Source organism: Mustelus asterias, chromosome 6 (genome assembly GCF_964213995.1).
Source record: "Mustelus asterias chromosome 6, sMusAst1.hap1.1, whole genome shotgun sequence".
In the NCBI taxonomy this organism is placed as follows: Eukaryota; Metazoa; Chordata; class Chondrichthyes; order Carcharhiniformes; family Triakidae; genus Mustelus; species Mustelus asterias.
In genome coordinates this window covers 39,916,929-39,935,741 of record NC_135806.1, presented here as the reverse complement: position 1 = coordinate 39,935,741, position 18,813 = coordinate 39,916,929, and the positions used below count along the sequence as shown (strand labels likewise).

Here is an 18,813-nt window from a genome sequence, read left to right as displayed (position 1 = left end):
AATTTTGATAAGTCCCAGATATCAGTAAGAAGGGCTTTGCAAAGTCAACAGAACTGAGTTTGCTCTTATTATCTCAGCTCCCTAGTTCAAAGTAGTTTGATCTGTCTGGTTTCAATCCTTATTGACTCTCTAGTGGTTTGATATAAGTAACTGGCTTACCAGGCCATTTCAGAGGGCAGTTAAGAGTCAATCATGTTGCTGTAGGTCTGGAGTAACGTGTAGGCGACGCTAGGCCAGGCAGAGATGGCAGATTTCCTTTCCTAAAGTGTTTTTACAAAAACAATGGTTTCATGAACATCATTAGACTTCTAATTCCAGATTTTTTTTAATTGATTGAATTCAATTTCAATTTAGCCCCAGTGGGATTTGAATCCAGGTCCCCTGAACATTACTCTGGGTTTTTGGATTACTCTCTCAATGAGAATACCACTACATCACCAACTCCCTAAGAGTCCCCAAGTGTAATATATCCAGCATCATGGCAATGTTGCAATTTCTGTAGAGACCAATAACTTTTAAAAAGATATTTGAATTTCCAGTGACTGACTGAAGCACAATGAGATTCCAACACAAAAATCAACATTGACTAAACATTATATTTTAGGCATATGTACTCTGAATTACAGAAAAGTTTCCTCATGTGACAATCTCACTCCATTGCTCCACTGTACTCTGTTCTTTAAGTGCACACTGCATTCTCTCGGAACTTGTCCACAGCTATTTTTCACTCCTAATAGCTATCTTCTCTTCTTTCCCTTTCCCAGCAAGGGAACTTCGAATCCCAGAACTGACTTTCATTGTGAGGGTTACACTGGGGATTCCTGATCTCTAACCCAAGTGATGCGCAATTAATTCACTCGGGAGGCTGGATCGTACCCGGGAAATAAAGGCTTTTATTAGCAACAAGAATAGAGCATACTGCTTAACAATACAATCCCAGACTAAAGGGTCACTAGGAAGTGCAGTGACCTTTATACTCCTATAGGAAGGTGGAGCCAACCGGAGTGTACCACAGAACAATACCAACAGGTAGAACACCCCAACCCTAACCCCAACAGTAACAAGAGTAACATATGTACAAGTACCCATTGTGGTAACCATCTATGGTTCACCACACCAAGATAACTGGATCTCTCAAACTCCACTTAATCCTCACAAACCCAATCTCTTCAATCTGAGCACCAGCTTCCACCAGCATTCTTTGTGATGAAAATTAGCCTCAGCATTTTCTCTGCTTCGTGTGGCTTCACTGGCTGCCTGCATTTTCCTGTTCTCTCTCTCAGATTCTTGCACATTGACTTCTGTCTGTGATGTTCAGTGATACTTTAGGAAACCCTAATACTACAATGGATTTCTTCCCTTCTCAAATCCATCTCCATGATAATGTATATCACATGACCCTTGTATCCAATTAGAAATGGTGATTAGCTATTCTCTAGACCCCCAACACCATTCTGTCTTGGAATTAAACAGGCAGTTTAAAGTATAACCATCTACAAAATCTGATATTCCAAACACCACCCTTTGAAACTTGAGGACTAATAGTCTTGCACCGTCAGTCTGGATTCTCCTGCTATTTTTCACATCTTGCGCTTTCTCAGCATCTCTTGTCCCCAAAGCAACCAAGCCACCAAGACTGGTTGTCGGGCAGAGTTCAGAGTAGGTTACATGATCATCTTTAATTAAGGAGACATTCCCAACATGTAACAATCTTCTAAACTTTGTTTTTTAACAGACACAAAAAATAAATATTTTGTCAGCTTATCCTCCAATGGGATGCCCCCATTTTACAAAATCTAAAACATTCAAGGGCATCAAGTTTCTATTTTTGCTGGAAGAGTATAAAGAATAAGGTCGTACCTTCTGGCTTCACACAAGATGCATTCGTTGCTATAAGTAATTCCATCAGTTCCACAGACTGGATCGTATTGGATGGTACATATTTCATACACCTGGCTTGATCGTCCACAGTTTGGCTGCAACATCAAATGGAACCAGTTGTGACTATTGAATACTCTGAAGCTAAATCATTCACCAATGGACAGTAAAAAGGGGTGTTCCAGTATTGATAGTGAAATGTAATTGCTCCAGAATTAGATACTGAAACATTAGCACTACAAGCTAGAGAGAGAAGCATAGGCATCACAAAATGGAGAAGGAGATAGGAGCAATCTCAAATGGAGAATGAAAATCAGAAACATACAATTGAGGATGAAACACAAATGTTCTAAAGCGGTGTGACGTTAATGTACCTTTAAGAAGGTTGTTTTAAAATCATGATCTCTGCAGCTCTCACAGCAAGAAGTTTAACAACACCAGGTTAAAGTCCAACAGGTTTATTTGGTAGCAAAAGCCACACAATTTGCTACCAAATAAACCTGTTGGACTTTAACCTGGTGTTGTTAAACTTTTTACTGTGTTTACCCCAGTCCAACGCCGGCATCTCCACATCATGGCTCTCACAGCTTCAGTGTTTCTCAGCTCACAGCCGTGGCTAATGTCATTTTGGCACTGGCTTGTCTGGAGATGTCCTTTTATTGCTACTTCAATAGCTTAAATGGGTTTGTTTATTTTAACTCTACATTGAGCTTGCATTATGAAGAGGACGGTGTAGTCGTGTTTTTGGACAGCTTCTTTTTTCCTTTCGAGTGAGTGTAAGGTTTCATTTTGAGTTTGAGCTGCTGTTTAGTTGGGTTTTAGAAGGGACATTAAGCTGGAAGAAGCTGTCACTCTCTCTCTAGCTCCCTGGTTTTGGAAATTCTGCTGGTTATCTGAAAGCAAGGTTTAGCCTATCTGAAGGGAGGAATCTGCTGTTGGCGGCTTGCCGAGAGTCCCTGGTATTTTGGGAAGCTGTTCTGACTTTAAACTGTTCTGAGTCTATCCAGAGAACTGAAAACTTCATCCAAAGGACTCAATTCCAGTATCATGTGAGCATTAGTCTATGCTGTATTCAACCTGTTTGAAGGGTCTTCTTCATGGGATTGGTTTGATTGGGACAGCTCCTATATTCGTTAAGGGTTTATACATTATCGTGGTTGTTTTTGTGTTGTTTGTAATTGATGGAAGTTATTGCTAATATTTTTACCATACATGTCAACTATATTCTTAAATAAACTTTGTTGAAGCTGGGTTCCTGGCGCTGTGAGGCAGATCGCTAAGCAATGTGCCACCCTGGAATCTTATTTTTTTAGATGTGTGTGCATAAAATCTAATCAGAATAAACATATATACATACTAAAACATAAATGCTTTAAATTTGAAGGTGAAATATACACTTCCTACCTCCATTCCTCTGTCAGTGTTTGCAACTGTAATGATCAAAATAGCGCGAAGAGAAATAGTTACTGCACTGGTTAATATCATCACTCATAAACACAACACATTTTCATCTTTAGCTGTATCTGAACAATAATATGATAAAATATTCCAAATTACATATTTAATCTGTCTTTCACTTTTACACTGATCGCTTGAATAAGAATTAATTTTAACCCAACATTTTGTTATTTTTTCTTGTTTACTGTCTGGCCAGGCGGCAGCTTCATCTCTTTGTTATTCTCTGAGCAACTGCTTTCATATAGAGAGAGCAGCTAGTGGATTGAATCCCCTTTTCCCCTTTATTCCCTACCTGCTCGTTTGTGCCCAGAGTTTTTCTTTTATTCATTCAAGGGAGGCGGGCGTCTCAGGGTAGGCAGCGTTTATTGCCCATCCCTAATTGTCCTTGGGAGGGTGATGGCAAGCTGCCTTCTTGAACCGCTGTAGTCCCTGTGGTGTAGGTACACCCACAATGTTAGGGAAGGAATTCCAAATTTTGACCCAGTGACAGTGAAGGAAAGGCGATATATTTCCTAATCTGATTTTGATTTGATTTATTATTGTCACGTATATTAGTATGCAGTGAAAAGTATTGTTTCTTGCGCACTATACAGACAAACCAGACAGTACATAGAGAAGGAAAGGAGAGACTGCAGAATGTAGTGTTACAGTCATAGCTAGGGTGTAGAGAAAGATCAACTTAATGCGAGGTATGTAGCGGGTCTGTTTCCTTTACTCCACGCACAGGCTGGTATCGGTGTACAGCAATACCTGTGGGGTCTCTTTCCAGCGGGCTCTGAAACTTCAAAGCCGAGGAACGTCACACTGGGGCAGCTTCCGCTGGAGAGAGCGCTGGGCCAGGCTCACTGTTGATACCTAACCAGTGACCTGGACCTTATTCCACACCAGGTATCCTGACCACCACCAACGCCTGGGTGATTCTCTCTCTCGTTGGTGGAGCAAACGGCCACCCTGTAACCACCTCACTCAGGTAGTTTCCACGAGAGAGAGAAAGAGGGAAACTGCACTGTTTATCCCTGACCAGTCGTTTCCCCCGAGTGAGCATTTTCGAGGCGCTCAGATCACCCTTGGTTCCAGACTCCGGATTTACGGTGAGAGCCCTTGAAATTGTGACCCCGCCAGAGTACACGGATGAGAGAACAGAAAAGCAAGACGAACTCCAAACGTGTTTCAAAGTTACAATAATTTATTCAAACAGCAAATCAACCTTCCCAACACCACACCATACAATAACAGAGCTTATACTTTAAACTATTTTCTATGGGAGGAAACACTATCGGCACAACGTAAACTCTTACTTTTACACAGTCTTATCACACTTAACTTCACTAAACACCACCCTCTTTCAACCCTCGTCCTCTACCTTATATCGGGAACTTCAGCCGGCGGAGGTGCTTACAACTTTGAGAGCGGTTTTACTTGTCTTGATGCGAGTCCAGCTGGCGGGCAGGAGCGGGGACACGTGGTGTGAGAGCTGAAGAGCCAAGTGCCATGAGGAAGAGGCGAAGAGCTAAGAGAGCACGCATCGGGAGCAAGAGAGGGAGAGAGTGAGTGAGAGCTTGCTTGTCCCTTTTTGAAACCTCACCGGTGATTCTCTCACATAAAACAGTTTCTGATCACTGGTAGTTTCGATCGACTGGAACAAAGGGCCGGAACTGTCGGGGCCGCCCTTAATCGATATTTTAATGTCTTTTAAATGTTTTCTGAATCAGCCTGATTGGCATCCCATCAGCGAGATGGATCTTAATGTTGTCCATGGATGGACTGATCTCTGTTCTCATTGTCTTGCTGCTGGGCTATTTACTCCTCGTCTGCTGGCCATGGTTTCTCATTTGTTTCCTGTTGATTAGATCATCCCTGTCTCGACCTTCTCGTTATTCCCAGCCTCTTGCATATTCATGTGGCTGTAAAGTTCCTGACAGCCAGCCGGCCATTTTCCTTCTCCCTGGGTTCTTTAATCATGGAGGATTTGCCCTAAAACTTACAGGTAGGTCCATTCAAAAGTCTGATGGCAGCAGGGAAGAAGCTGTTTTTGAGTCAGTTGGTACGTGATTTCAGACTTTTGTATCTTTTCCCCGATGGAAGAAGGTGGAAGAGAGTATGTCCGGGGTGCGTGGGATCCTTGATTATGCTGGCTGCTTTTCCGAGGCAGTGGGAAGTGTAGACAGAGTCAGTGGATGGGAGGCTGGTTTGAGTGATGGACTGGGCTTAATTCAAGACCCTTTGTAACTTCTTGTGGTCTTAGACAGAGCAGGAGCCATACCAAGCTGTGATATAACCAGAAAGAATGTTTTCTATGTTGCATCTGTAGAAGTTGGTGAGAGTTGTAGTGGACATGCCAAATTTCCTCACTCTCCTGAGAAAGTAAAGGCATTGGTGGGCTTTCTTAACTATAGCATCCGCATGGAGGGACCAGGACAGTTGTTGGTGAGTAGCTTGGAGGGGAACTTCCAGGTGGTGGTGTTCCCAGGTATCTGCTTCTCTTGTCATTCTAGATGGTAGTGGTCGTGGGTTTGAAAGGTGCTGCTTTGGGAGCTTTGGTGAGTTCCTGCAGTGTATCTTATAGATGGTACACACTGCTGCCATTATGTATTCCTGGCGGAGGGAGTGGATGTTTGTGGATGTGGTGCTAATCAAGCAAGGCTGCTTTGTCGTGGATGGTGTCAAGCTTCTTGAGTGTTGTTAGAGCTGCACCCATCCAGGCAAGTGGAGAGTTTTCCATCACACTCCTGACTTGTGCCTTGTAGATGGTGGATAGACTTTGCGAGGTCAGGAAATGAGTTACTCGCCACAGGATTCCCAGCCTCTGACCTGGTCTGGTAGCCACAGTATTTATATGGCTAGTCCCATTCAGTTTCTGGTCAACGCAACCCCAAGTATTAAGCGTGGGAGATTCAATGATGGTAATGCCATTAAATATCGAGGGGCGATAGTAGATTCCCTATTGTTGCAGATTGTCATTGCCTGGCACTTGCGTGGCATGAATGTTACTTACCATTTAGAAAATGCTACCGTGCTACCAGGGCGGCACGGTAGCACAGTGGTTTGAGGTGACATGGGGCGGCACAGTAGTTAGCACTGCTGCTTCACAGCTCCAGGGACCTGGGTTCGATTCCCGGCTCGGGTCACTGTCTGTGTGGAGTTTGCACATTCTCCTCGTGTCTGTGTGGGTTTCCTCCGGGTGCTCCGGTTTCCTCCCACTGTCCAAAGATGTGCGGGTTAGGTTGATTGGCCATGCTAAAATTGCCCCTTAGTGTCCTGGGATGCGCAGATTAGAGGGATTAGCGGGTAAAATATGTAGGGATATGGGGGTAGGGCCTGGGTGGGATTGTGGTCGGTGCAGACTCGATGGGCCGAATGGCCTCTTTCTGTACTGTAGGGTTTCTATGATTCTATGATTTGTCAGCCCAAGTTTGAATATTGTCCATAGGTGGAATCTTACCAGAAAATGGCGAAGTGTCAGGATCTGACTGAAAACCAGTGTGTTTCTCTCCAGAGAAATAGGCAGCTTTCTCCTCCAGGTCTTATGACACTTCGTCAAAAAGGGGTGTGTGTGGGGGGGGTGGGGGTGTGTGTGTGGGGGGGGGGGTGGTGATGGTGGGGGTGGGGGGATGGGGGGGTGGGGGGATGGGGGGTGGGGGGATGGGGGGGAGGTGGGTGGTGCGGAAGGGAGGCAACTGTTTTCACGCCATCATTTTGAGGAGCAGGGCCTCAATGCTGGTAAAGCTAGTTCCACTGAGGTCAAAATGCCCCCGTCAGACCAAGAAATAACATACTCACCCTCCCACCATGGCTCACTCCACTGCCCCCCCCCCTCAAAACTGTCATCGCCAGCATCTCCACTCTCCCCACCCCCTCATCACCAGCATCTCCGCCCTGCCCACCCCCCCCATCACCAGCATTGGGTTAAAATTGGCCTCTATATCTTGTTGCCTTTGGACATGGGTTGCTTCAGTATCTGAGGAGTCACAAATGGTACTGAATATTGTGTAATCATCAGCGAACATCTCCACTTCTATCTTATGATGGAAGAAAGGTCATTGGTGAAGAAGCTGGAGCTGGGTGAGCCTGGGGCACTATCATGAGGAACTCCTGCAGAGATGTCCTTGAACTGAGATTATTGACCCTCAACAACCACAACCATCTTCCTATGTACCAGGTATGACTCCAATCAGCAGAGAGTTTGCCCCTGATACCCATTGATTCCAGTTTTGCTAGGGCTCCTTGATGCCACACTCGGTCGAATGCTGCCTTGATGTCAAGGGCTATCACTCTCACCTCACCTCTGGAATTCAGCTCTTTTTGTTTGAATCGAAGCTGTAATGAGGTCAGGAGCTGAGCGACCCTGACAGAACCCAAACTAGGCGTCAGCGAGTAGGTTATTGCTGAGCAAGTGTCGCTCAATTGCACTGTTGATGACCCCGTCCATCACTTTATTGATGATCAAGAGTAGACTGATTGGGCAGTAATTGGCGGGTTGGATTTGTCCTGTTTCTTGAGAACAGTACATACCTGGGCAATACCCACATTGCTGGGTAGACGCCAGTGTTGTAGCTGTACTGGAACAGCTTGGCTAGGAGTGCGGCAAGTTCTGGAGTCTTCAGGACTATTGCCGGAATATTGTCAGGGCTCATAGATTTTGCAATATCCAGTGCCTCCAGCCGTTTCTTGAATCACCCTACAGTGCAGAAGGAGGCCATTTGGTCCATCAAGTCCACACCGACAACAATCCCACCCAGATCCTATTCCCAGAACCCCAAGTACTTCTCCTGCTAATCCCACTGACGTTAAAGAGCAATATAGATGGTCAATCAACCTAACCTGCACATCTTTGGGCTGTGGGAGAAAACCGGAGCACCCGGAGGAAACGCACACAGATACGGGGAGAAAATGCAAACTCCACATAGACAGTTACCATCTAAGGCCAGAATTGAATCTGGATCTCTGGCACTGTGAGACAGCAGTACTAACTACTGTGCCACCGTGCTGCCCATAATATCAGAGTTAATCAAGTTGGATGAATTCTGGCATCTGTGATGATTGGGATCACTGGAGGAGACGAGGATGGGTCATCCACACGACACTTCTAGCTGAAGTGGGACAGCATGGTGGCACAGTGGTTAGCACTGCTGCCTCACAGCGCCAGGAACCCGGGTCCAAATCCCGGCTTGGGTCACTGTCTGTGTGGAGTCTGCACGTTCAAGGTCTGAAGGTGGATAAATCACCTGGACCAGATGGGCTACACCTCAGGATTCTAAAAGAGATAGCTGAGGAAATTATGGAGACATTGATGGTGATCTTTCAGGAATCACTGGAGGCAGGGAGGGTACCAGAGGACTGGAAAGTAGCTAATGTAAAACCGCTGTTCAAGAAGGGAGAGAGGCAGCAGACGGAAAATTATAGGCCGGTTAGCCTTACTTCGGTCATTGGCAAGATTTTAGAGTCCATTATTAAAGATGAGATTGCAGAGTACTTGGAAGTGCATGATAAAATAGGACTGAGTCAGCACGGCTTTGTCAAGGGGAGGTCACGTCTGACAAATCTGTTAGAGTTCTTTGAGGAGGTAACAAGGAAGTTAGATAAAGGAGAACCAGTGGACGTTATTTATTTAGATTTCCAAAAGGCCTTTGACAAGATGCCGCACGGGAGACTGTTAAATAGGTTAAGATCCCATGGTGTTAAGGGTAAGATCCTGGCATGGATACAGGATTGGCTGACTGGCAGAAGAGAGTGGGGATAAAGGTTTTTTTTCAGGATGGTAGCTGGTGACTAGTGGTGTGCCTCAGGGGTCAGTGCTGGGACCACAACTTTTCACAATATACATTGACGATTTGGAGGAAAGAACCGAAGGCACTGTTGCTAAGTTTGCAGATGATACAAAGATATGTAGAGGGACAGGTAGTATTGAGGAAACAGGGAATCTGCAGAAGGACTTGGACAGGTTAGGAGAGTGGGCAAAGAAGTGGCAGATGGAATACAATGTGGAAAAAAGTGAGGTTATGCACTTTGGAAGGAGGAATGGGGACATAGACTATTTTCTAAATGGGAAATGCTTAGGAAATCAGAAACACAAAAGGACTTGGGAGTCATTGTTCAAGATTCTCTTAAGGTTAACGTGCAGCTCCAGTCGGCAGTTAGGAAGGCAAATGCAATGTTAGCATACATGTCGAGAGGGCTAGAATACAAGAACAGGGATATACTTCTGAGGCTGTATAAGGCTCTGGTCAGACCCCATTTGGAGTATTGTGAGCAGTTTTGGGCCCCATATCTAAGGAAGGATGTGCTGGTCTTGGAAAGGGCCCAGAGGAGGTTCACAAGAATGATCCCTGGAATTAAGAGCTTGTTGTATGAGGAACGGTTGAGGATTCTGGGTCTGTACTCATTGGAGTTTAGAAGGATGAGGGGTGACCTTATTGAAACTTACAGGATACTGCGAGGCCTGGATAGAATGAACATGGAGAGGATGTTTCCATTAGTAGGAAAAACTAGAACCAGAGGGCACAACCTCAGGCTAAAGGGATGATCCTTTAAAACAGAGATGAGGAGGAATTTCTTTAGCCAGAGAGTGGTAAATCTGTGGAACCCTTTGCCACAAAAGGCTGTGGAGGCCAGGTTATTGAGTGTCTTTAAGACAGAGAGAGATAGGTTCTTGATTAATAAAGGGATCAGGGGTTACAGGGAAAAGGCAGGAGAATGGGGATGAGAAAAATATCAGCCATGATTGAATGGAGCAGACTCGATGGGCCGAGTGGCCTAATTCTGCTCCTATATCTTATGGTCTCCCCATGTCTGCGTTGGTTTCCTCTGGGTGCCCCGGTTTCCTCCCACACTCCGAAGATGTGTAGGTTGGTTTGATTGGCCATGCTAAATTGCCCCTTAGTGTCAGGGGGACTAGCAGGATAAATATGTGCGGTTATGGGGGTAGGGGCTGGGTAGGATTGTGGTCAGTGCAGACTCAATGGGCCGAATGGCCTCCTCCTGCACAGTAGAGATTCTATGATTCCATGAAGATTATAGCAAATGCTTCAACCTTATCTTTTGCACTGATGTGCTGGGCTCCTCCATTATTGAGGATAGGGATATTTGTGGAGCCTCCTCCTCCTGTGATTGGTTTAATTGTCCACCATCATTCACAACTGGATGTGGCAGGACTGCAGAGCTTAGATCTGATCCGTTGGTTGTGGAATTTATTATCTCTATCACTTGCTACTTAAGCTGTTTGGCACTCAAATAGTCATGGGTTGTATCTTCACCAGGTTGACACCTCATTTTTAGGCAAGCCTGGTGTTCCTCCTGGAATGCACTCCTGTCCTCTCCATTGAGACTACGGAGTGCATTCCAGAAGGAACACCAGGCATGCCTAAAAAATGAGGTGTCAACCTGGTGAAGCTACAAGTCTCTGGAATAGGACTTCAAGACTTCAAGACACACATCGAGTCATAGAGTCATAGAGGTTTACAGCATGGAAGCAGCCCCTTTGGCCCAACTTATCCATGCCGCCCTTTTTTTTTAAAACCCCTAAGCTAATCCCAATTGCCCGCATTTGGCCCATATCCCTCGATACCCAACGTGCCCATGTAACTGTCTAAATGCTTTTTAAAAGGTAAAATTGTACCTGCCTCTAGTACTACATCTGGCAGCTTGTTCCAGACACTCACCACCCTCTGTGTGAAAAAATTGCCCCTCTGGACACATGTTATAACTCAGAGATTACAGAGAACTATCACCAAGGCATGATTACTTAAATGCACTATTTCACACGACAGCAATAAATGGAGATCCTGTCAACCAAAACAGGTGATTATAAATTGAGCACTGCTGTCTGTGCACTAAAACAGGGATACACTTATGATGCCAATTACACAACCTTTGGACTGTGACCTTACTCTGGTGCTGTGCAGTCTGTGGTGACCGTGCAAGTGGTGACTATTGCTGATCATTGGGGAGGAAACAAGATCAAAAACTACAGAAGAAAACTTTAAAAATAAACCCATGAAAATCAGTAAGCTTGAAAAGAAAAGAGGGAGAAATGATAAGGAGGGAAATAATGGAGTAAATATGCATCAAAGTTCTCAGAGCAAAAGAAAAGTCAGGAAAAGAAACACAATTTAGGAAAAGGTGAAAAGATGGATGTTTAACATCCTCTGAAGGTGAAGTAAATGGAAAGATAAGAGAACAAGATCAACGATTAATAATATTGAACAGCAAGGCTTTTCTTTCAAAGGCTTCAAAGTCACCATCCTGTTTCTGCCTTTGAACAGTAGAAAATCTGTAGAGGATGAACAGAGCTTGTAGCATGGAATCACACAGAGAACGCTAGCTCTGTAATGAAGGAGCACTCCCCTCTCAGGTTAAGCATTGTTCGTGTTGAAGGTCAGTGACCCGCTTTCAGCTCATTTTCATGCTGATGTTTGTTCGAGAATTCCATGCACAGGTTACAGGCCCTGAGCTTGAATGCTGAAGAGCCTGATATTGATCTTCAGGCCACATTTCAGTGGAAACAGAATCATTCATGAAGATCAAGTTGCTGCCGGATCCGTTGCCCCTGCATCTGAATGCGAAAGGCTGGGCGACTGGGCCTTGGGGTGTGGATTGGGGCAATTGGCAATTTGGGGTGAGGGGTGGAGGGGGGTGGTGGCTGACAGTGGTCGATGGAGGGAGGGCAGGTGGCTGGCAGTGGCTGGATCAGGGGGATGATGGTAACAGTGGTCAGTGGAGGGGGGTGGCTAGCAGTGGTCATTGGAGAGGGAGTGCGGGCGGTGTGGCTAGCAGTGGTCAGTGCAGGGGGGGTGGGTGATGAGAGAGGTGGTGGCTGGCAGTGGTCAGTGGCCAGGGGGTGGTGGCTGGCAGTGGCCGGATCTGGGGGGGTAATGGTAACAGTGGTCATTGGAGGGGGGAATGATCATTAGCAGTGATCGGTGGAGGGGGGAATTGGTGGGGTGGTCTCTAGCAGTGGTTGGTGGAGGGGGGTGGGGGGGTTGGTCACTAACAGTGGTCGGTGAGGGGGGGGGGGGTGATTTCTATCTGGCAGCTAAGCTGCCCACATTCTTGTAACGTGGGTTTCTGGAGTATTTCTGCATTCAGCCACATATCAGGGCCGTCCTGCTGATTAGTGCCACATTGCGTTAAGTTCAAAGTGTTGTGAGCAATGTGTTGGAGAATAAAAATATTGAACACGGACTTTACAAATTACACAGGGCCCTAATTTAAATAACAAGTTCCATTATTAGCAGAATCAAGGCGCATATTCCTGACGCAACCACACCTCCTTTACACCAATATGGTGGGAGGCGCACTTCTGGCCTGTAATGACGATACTCTTCCCACCCGGGAAGGTTAAGAGGCCTGAAAAACAAAGCATGGCCAAATTTCTCGGCATTGATATATTTTAGGGAATTGAAGGAAGGGTCATCAGTCTCTTCCTTCAATATCTACCGAGAACATCCCAAATTAGAATTCATTAACAGTGCAGCTAAGAAGAACTTACACTACTGCAAGCCTGCTTGTTGGAACTGGCCTCATTTGGAGCATACACAATGAATATGGGGAGGGTGTGAATCCATTTCATTATGCTGTTGAGAATTTTTTACTAAACATACCGGGGTGACACCCCTTCTTGGCGTGGGCTACAGTGGGTGGTTCAGAAGGATGAAGACCATTCACAACACTCAGCTCAGTTAGAGCCAGTCACCATTCAAAGCTGGGAGTCAGACTCTTCACCAATCAACAGTGGGAAATGAAATGTTCTGTGAACAAGTGTAGCAGCATCGCAGATACATTTTAAAAACAACACGTGTTGATGAAGCTGAGATCGAAAGCAACCAGAACAGTTAATCCCTCACTGACACTTCAAGTCTTAATCAATTGCTGATCAGATGATATAAAGCACCAACTGAACGTGTTGACTCCAGTTCTTATTGAACTCAGAAACAAAATGGTAATGAATAAATATGAGCGTGAGAAGGAAAGTCTTAAGAGGAACTTACCCACTGTAGAGAACAAGAACGGTGAGAGTAGAGCAAAAGCTGAGGATAGTTTCATTCTCGTGCAGTGGAAGCGTTGGGTCAGTAACTGTGCAGTCACCCACTTGTACTAACACTTGTCTCAGAGAATGGAGCTGGTTTAAATATAAAGGGAGGGCTGTTCACTGACTCACTGAGCAATGTGAAATGTACAGCTGCCTAACGTTTACACAAATCCAGCTGGACTTGGGGCTGGGCTGGAGCAAGGGCTGCCTCTGGTATAGAGAGTGGGGGTGTAAGGGAAGGATTGGGGAGTGTGATTGCCTCCAGTTAACAGGGCCATGTGATGCTTACAGATCTTACCAAGGGCCCATGTGTCCCTGATGCTATTTTTAACATTTTTCTGAGCGTGTCCAAACAGTCATGTACACCTCAGTGCCTCCCTCTCAGCTCCACACAGGATGCAAATACTTTCTCTGCCGTTGTCTTGGAAACCAATCTGAGAGGCCAACTATCACCGGGCTTGTCGTGCGAGGCTGCAACCTGTCGATCGATTTGCCAGGAGCTTAACATGACAGCAGTAGACCCTAACATGACCCCAACATGACTGCTGCATTGCAATAGCAGGACAAGGCGCTTAAGAGTGGGAATTAATTGCCTGGTTAAAGGCCTCAATTGGCCCACAGGCAGACAGGGAGCCAAATACTAACCCCCAGCACCCCCCATCACAGCGGTTGGTATCATTGTGGTGGAAGCAGAAGCTGGCTTTATGCCCCCCCCCCCCCACCACCACCACCCTCTCCCCCCTCCTCTCCCCTCCCCACCCCTCATACTGGTAGTGGAACATACTTCCTCAAGTGTGAGGCCACATTTTGCAGCACATTAGGAATGAAGGGAAGATATACGACATCTCAGAAAATCATCACGTATATTCAAAATGACTGGAATTACTTCAAGAGATAATTGCAACTTCAAACGATAAACTGAAATTTCGCCTTGCACATTTCTTCCGATCAGTGTAAATAATGTAAATAATCCACTCCCTTTATTGAATCCATAGCTGGGAATGCCCAGGTTTAGGTTCAGCTCTGAAGAAAAAGAATCAGGGTCCATCTCCCTCAATCTCGTCCATTCTTGGAGCATGACTTTAAAGGTTGGGGACTGGTTCTGGTCGTTAGCCCACACCCTGTTTCTACATGGTCGGCTTCAGTACAGTGATAGGCGATCTTCATGGAATCGGACCAGCTTTTCGAAGAGTTGTGATTCATGGTACCTCAAAGTCTACATTCTGAAATGTTCTCCTCACCAACCAGCTCCCCCCTCCCCGCCCCACCCCCCATATCAATTTATGTCCCAAACAACCCCTACGAACCCTCATGCTCCATGCCAATGATGCCTTTCAAACAATCCCATGACCTCTCATACTTCGCATGCCAATGTATGTCCACCAAACAATCATTTTGGTCCCTCATTCCCCCATACTAAGCACATCCATACCCATTCACCCACAATACACTGCATAGAAGCAAAGAACACTATGGTGACAGTAGGGTATATAAATAAAATATGTTAAAACAAAGGGGCGGCACAGTAGCACAATGGTTAGCATTGCTGCCTCACAGCTCCAGGGACCTGGGTTCGATTCCCGGCTTGGGTCACTGTCTGTGTGGAGTTTGCACATTCTCCTCGTGTCTGCGTGGGTTTCCTCTGGGTGTTCCGGTTTCCTCCCACAGTCCAAAGATGTGCGGGTTAGGTTGATTGGCCATGCTAAAATTGCACCTTAGTGTCCTGAGATGTGTAGGTTAGAGGGATTAGCGGGTAAATATGTAGGGATATGGGGGTGGGGCCTGGGTGGGATTGTGGTCAGTGCAGACTCGAAGGGCCCAATAGCCTCTTTCTGCACTGTAGGGTTTCTATGACTCTATGATCCATTCATTGATAACTTTTCACTCTCTTAAAAAAACTTTTTTTACTGCAGCCAATAAAAGTGTTGATAATTCAGACCCTTTAATGTATGAATAGCTGAAACAGCAAGCACTGGAACCATTTTTATTTTGTGGAAATAAACATTGTGACATTGACAGCATAGATCAGAGAAACAGAGTTGTTCACCAAGCAATGTTTTCCCTGGAGCTCAGGAATTTTAATAGGCTAATGGACCTCTGGTTTTCAGCCAAGTCTCACTGAGAAGCCAGAAATCCATTGGAGTACTAAACGTGTGGCGAAGTATTTTCACGATTAGCAATTCTAAGGGGCACTGGTCCTACCGGGCTTTCATACCTTAATCGCAGTCTGCAGCTCTTTCAGGATCTAATGCCATGGCAAACATAACTCACAAATGTCGCACCCATAATAAACATAAAGTAAAATTCTCTTTTATATTACTCATGATATCAAATGACACCCAAACTGCTTCCCTTATTAAAGTCAGTTTGCTGTAAATGTGTAATGGAGAAGATGAGGCAATTCCAAGGTCTGGTTAATCTTATATAGATCCATCAGTGTATACTGGGTGTATTGGTCATTTCAGATGTATCTCTACAGGTATACGCTAAGACAACAGCTAACTGAAGCATGGATTCCTTACCAATCTTTCAACATGTCAACCGTGGCTCAGTAACACAAGTCCTGCCTCTCACTCAAAGTTTCCGCCACCTGAAGTTGTCTCCCAGGAGTAATAAATCCTAAAATTTAAATTCAGCACAGGGAATCACTCTGCCCTTTAAATCAACTAATTTTCTGAAGGATTCCACGCCTGTTTCCCTTCTAACCCATCATTTTTGATGTGAGTAAATGGAGTGATTCCTAGCTGTCTTACCATAATGAACATTGACAGATATGATTTCTTATTTTCCACTTTGTTAAGCTGAAAGGCAGCAATAAGATAGAAAGCCCCAGATTTTCACTCCCAATGTGGGTGCACAGAGTAGGGAAAATGTCCGATTCTGCAAACCTGACAGAGGTAAGAAGTTCTCCAGATGTTTGGAGACAGTAGGAATCAGACCACGTGAATGGCAATGTGAATGGTCAGACTTGCTGCTTTAATACTAATAAAGGAAAGAATAAATCAAAAAACAGCCCTCACCCCTCACACCCCACACACTCCCTAAGCCCCATCCATGCCATTTCATGTCATCTCCATAGCCCCTCAAACCCTCTATGCCAACATATAAACCTCTACCCACCCCTCTGGCCCCCATAACTTCCATGCAACCTACATCCCTCTACCCACCCCATAAGCCTTTATAGGCTCTATGCCAACTTAGTGCCAACTAATACCAGCACATGCCATCACTCACCACCCTTTGCCCTTAAGCTTTCATTGCCAACTTACCCAGTCTACCTATGGGTAGACTTCAAAAGCCATAGTGAGGTTAAACAAATAAAGTTCTAAGCGTCTACTGATGACGTCACTGTTTTTTTAAGAATTCATGATTAAAAATCCATTCACTTAGCTTAAGTTCCCTCAACTAATTAATCCCCTATAATAAACAAGCAATGTTTTAAGTATTTAACCCATATAATAATAAACACTTGTATTCATAACCCCATATCAAAAAACTATAACCAATTGGAGCTCTCAGTCAAACTGTGAACTGACAGACACCCCTCTGTGATAATGATAGATTGTGAAATCAGTCATGCAGCACAAATCCTATAATGTTAGCCTTCAGTTTAATGTCAACAAACAAAGTTAAATAGCAAGCACTGATTCTTTTAAACTACAGGTTCTTTTAGATTTAAAGGAGGGAGATTTAAACACCATAACAGCTTGACAAATTTTATGAGTTGACCCACATTTTACGCACATACATGTATATTTTTAACCATTCCATAGGGTACTTAGCTCTCCAAAAGGAATCCCTGGACCTGCCCCAAAGGCTTCCGAACCTCACCAAAGTGTATCCTACCTCCCCAAAAATCTATTATTAACTTTAGATCTTCTCATGAAGAGTGTATATGCCTACAAGTCATATTTCAGAAACCTGGGTAATGAAAACACATCTGACTGAAAGCAGCTGTCGCTGTAACTATGATGGGCAAACTACAACCCACCCTTTCCCCTGCCACCCACGCACCACCCCCCCCCCCCGCCCCCCCGCCCCCCCACCCACCGCCGCCCAACCCCACACTGGCAAAATATCAAGGGTGCTGGGTTCAGTGGGGGGAACTACTTGTGGAATCAGGGATTTGGCATCATTTTGGCTAAATTCCTTCCATCACGATGAAAATTCAATCCCGAAAGTAGAAATCGTTGTAAGAGTTATCTCAGTACTATACCATGGGCATGTCAAAATGATAGCAGTTAAAAACTGGTACAGCACACTGCTCCTTTCATGGGAATCTCTACATAAAGAGTATGGAATGCTTTGCCATGGAATAGTTGAGACAGTGACCACTGAAGGGGAAAGTGGGGAATTTATTTGAAGCAGAGGAATGTACAATGTTATGGGGACAGTGCAAAGCAATGAGATTAGTTATATATTGCACTAGTAAAGTGAAAGCACAGATATATACAAATCACCGCCTTCTGTGCAGTTAGGGTCTATGATTTTTTGATTATTAGTTTAAAAAATACTTTTAAATATAGATAGCTGAGAATTAATCCTGGATTTTAGATTGGAGGTGAGTTCAGTACAGGTTAGGGTGGTGCTATTGTGAGGTCTGGAAACCCAGAAGGACGGATTTCCCAATTGTTTTATAAATGCAAGATTCCGTCAAATCTTTTCTGTGGGGCTTTACCCATAGACAGGGTGATTGACAGGGTGGGAAGACCACAAAAACAGTGAGAGGCAGCATGGTGGGGGACAGGAGGTTCTGGATCATGGGAGGAAGTTTGGGATCAAAGGGTAAATTCCAATGAGATTTGGGGACAATCAATCATGGGGGCTTGGGGTGTCAAGGAGCAACAGTGATGGTCATGGTTTGGGGAGAGGAGGGAAGCAAATGGATTGCTGTGGATTTGAGGTATTTACTGAAAAGCTAGTTGAGCCTGGTCCTTCTCATAGAATAGAATCATAGAATCCCGACAGTGCAGAAGGAGGCCATTCTGCCCGTTGAGCCTGCACTGACCACAATCCACCCAGGCCTTACCCGCGTAACCCCACATATTTACCCTGCTAATCCCCCTGACACGAAGAGACAGTTTATCATGGCCAATCAACCTAACCTGCACATCTTTGAGGAGGAAACCCACACAGACACGGGGAGGATGTGCAAACTCCACACAGTGACCCGAGGCTGGAATTGAACCCAGGTCCCTGGCGCAGTGAGGCAGCAATGCTAACCACTGTGCCACCGTGCCACCCCCTAAATCAGTAGAAAGATAAGCAACATCTTGACCCACAAACAATGCTGTGAAGACATTTTCCAACCTCTCTGTGCTTCTTTTAAGCTCGGTAAGAAGTCTCACAACACCAGGTTAAAGTCCAACAGGTTTATTTGGTAGCAAATACCATAAGCTTTCAGACCACTGCTCCTTTGTCAGATGGAGTGGAAATGTGCTCTCAAACAG

The 18,813-nt window shown here is 45.1% G+C and overlaps 1 protein-coding gene across 1 annotated transcript in view; it reads right to left on the bottom strand.

The window, feature by feature from the left end:
- Positions 1-13,412, bottom strand: part of LOC144494817 (serine protease inhibitor Kazal-type 1-like) — a 50,018-nt gene extending 36,606 nt beyond the window's left edge. Inside the window, exons 1-2 of the mRNA XM_078214200.1 lie at positions 13,323-13,412; positions 3,283-3,308 (exon numbers count right to left, since the gene is read on the bottom strand). Of these exons, the coding sequence (XP_078070326.1) occupies positions 3,283-3,308; positions 13,323-13,377 (81 nt within the window). The 5' untranslated portion in view covers positions 13,378-13,412. The remainder of the gene's footprint in view (positions 1-3,282; positions 3,309-13,322) is intronic.
- Positions 13,413-18,813: the final 5,401 nt, after the last annotated feature.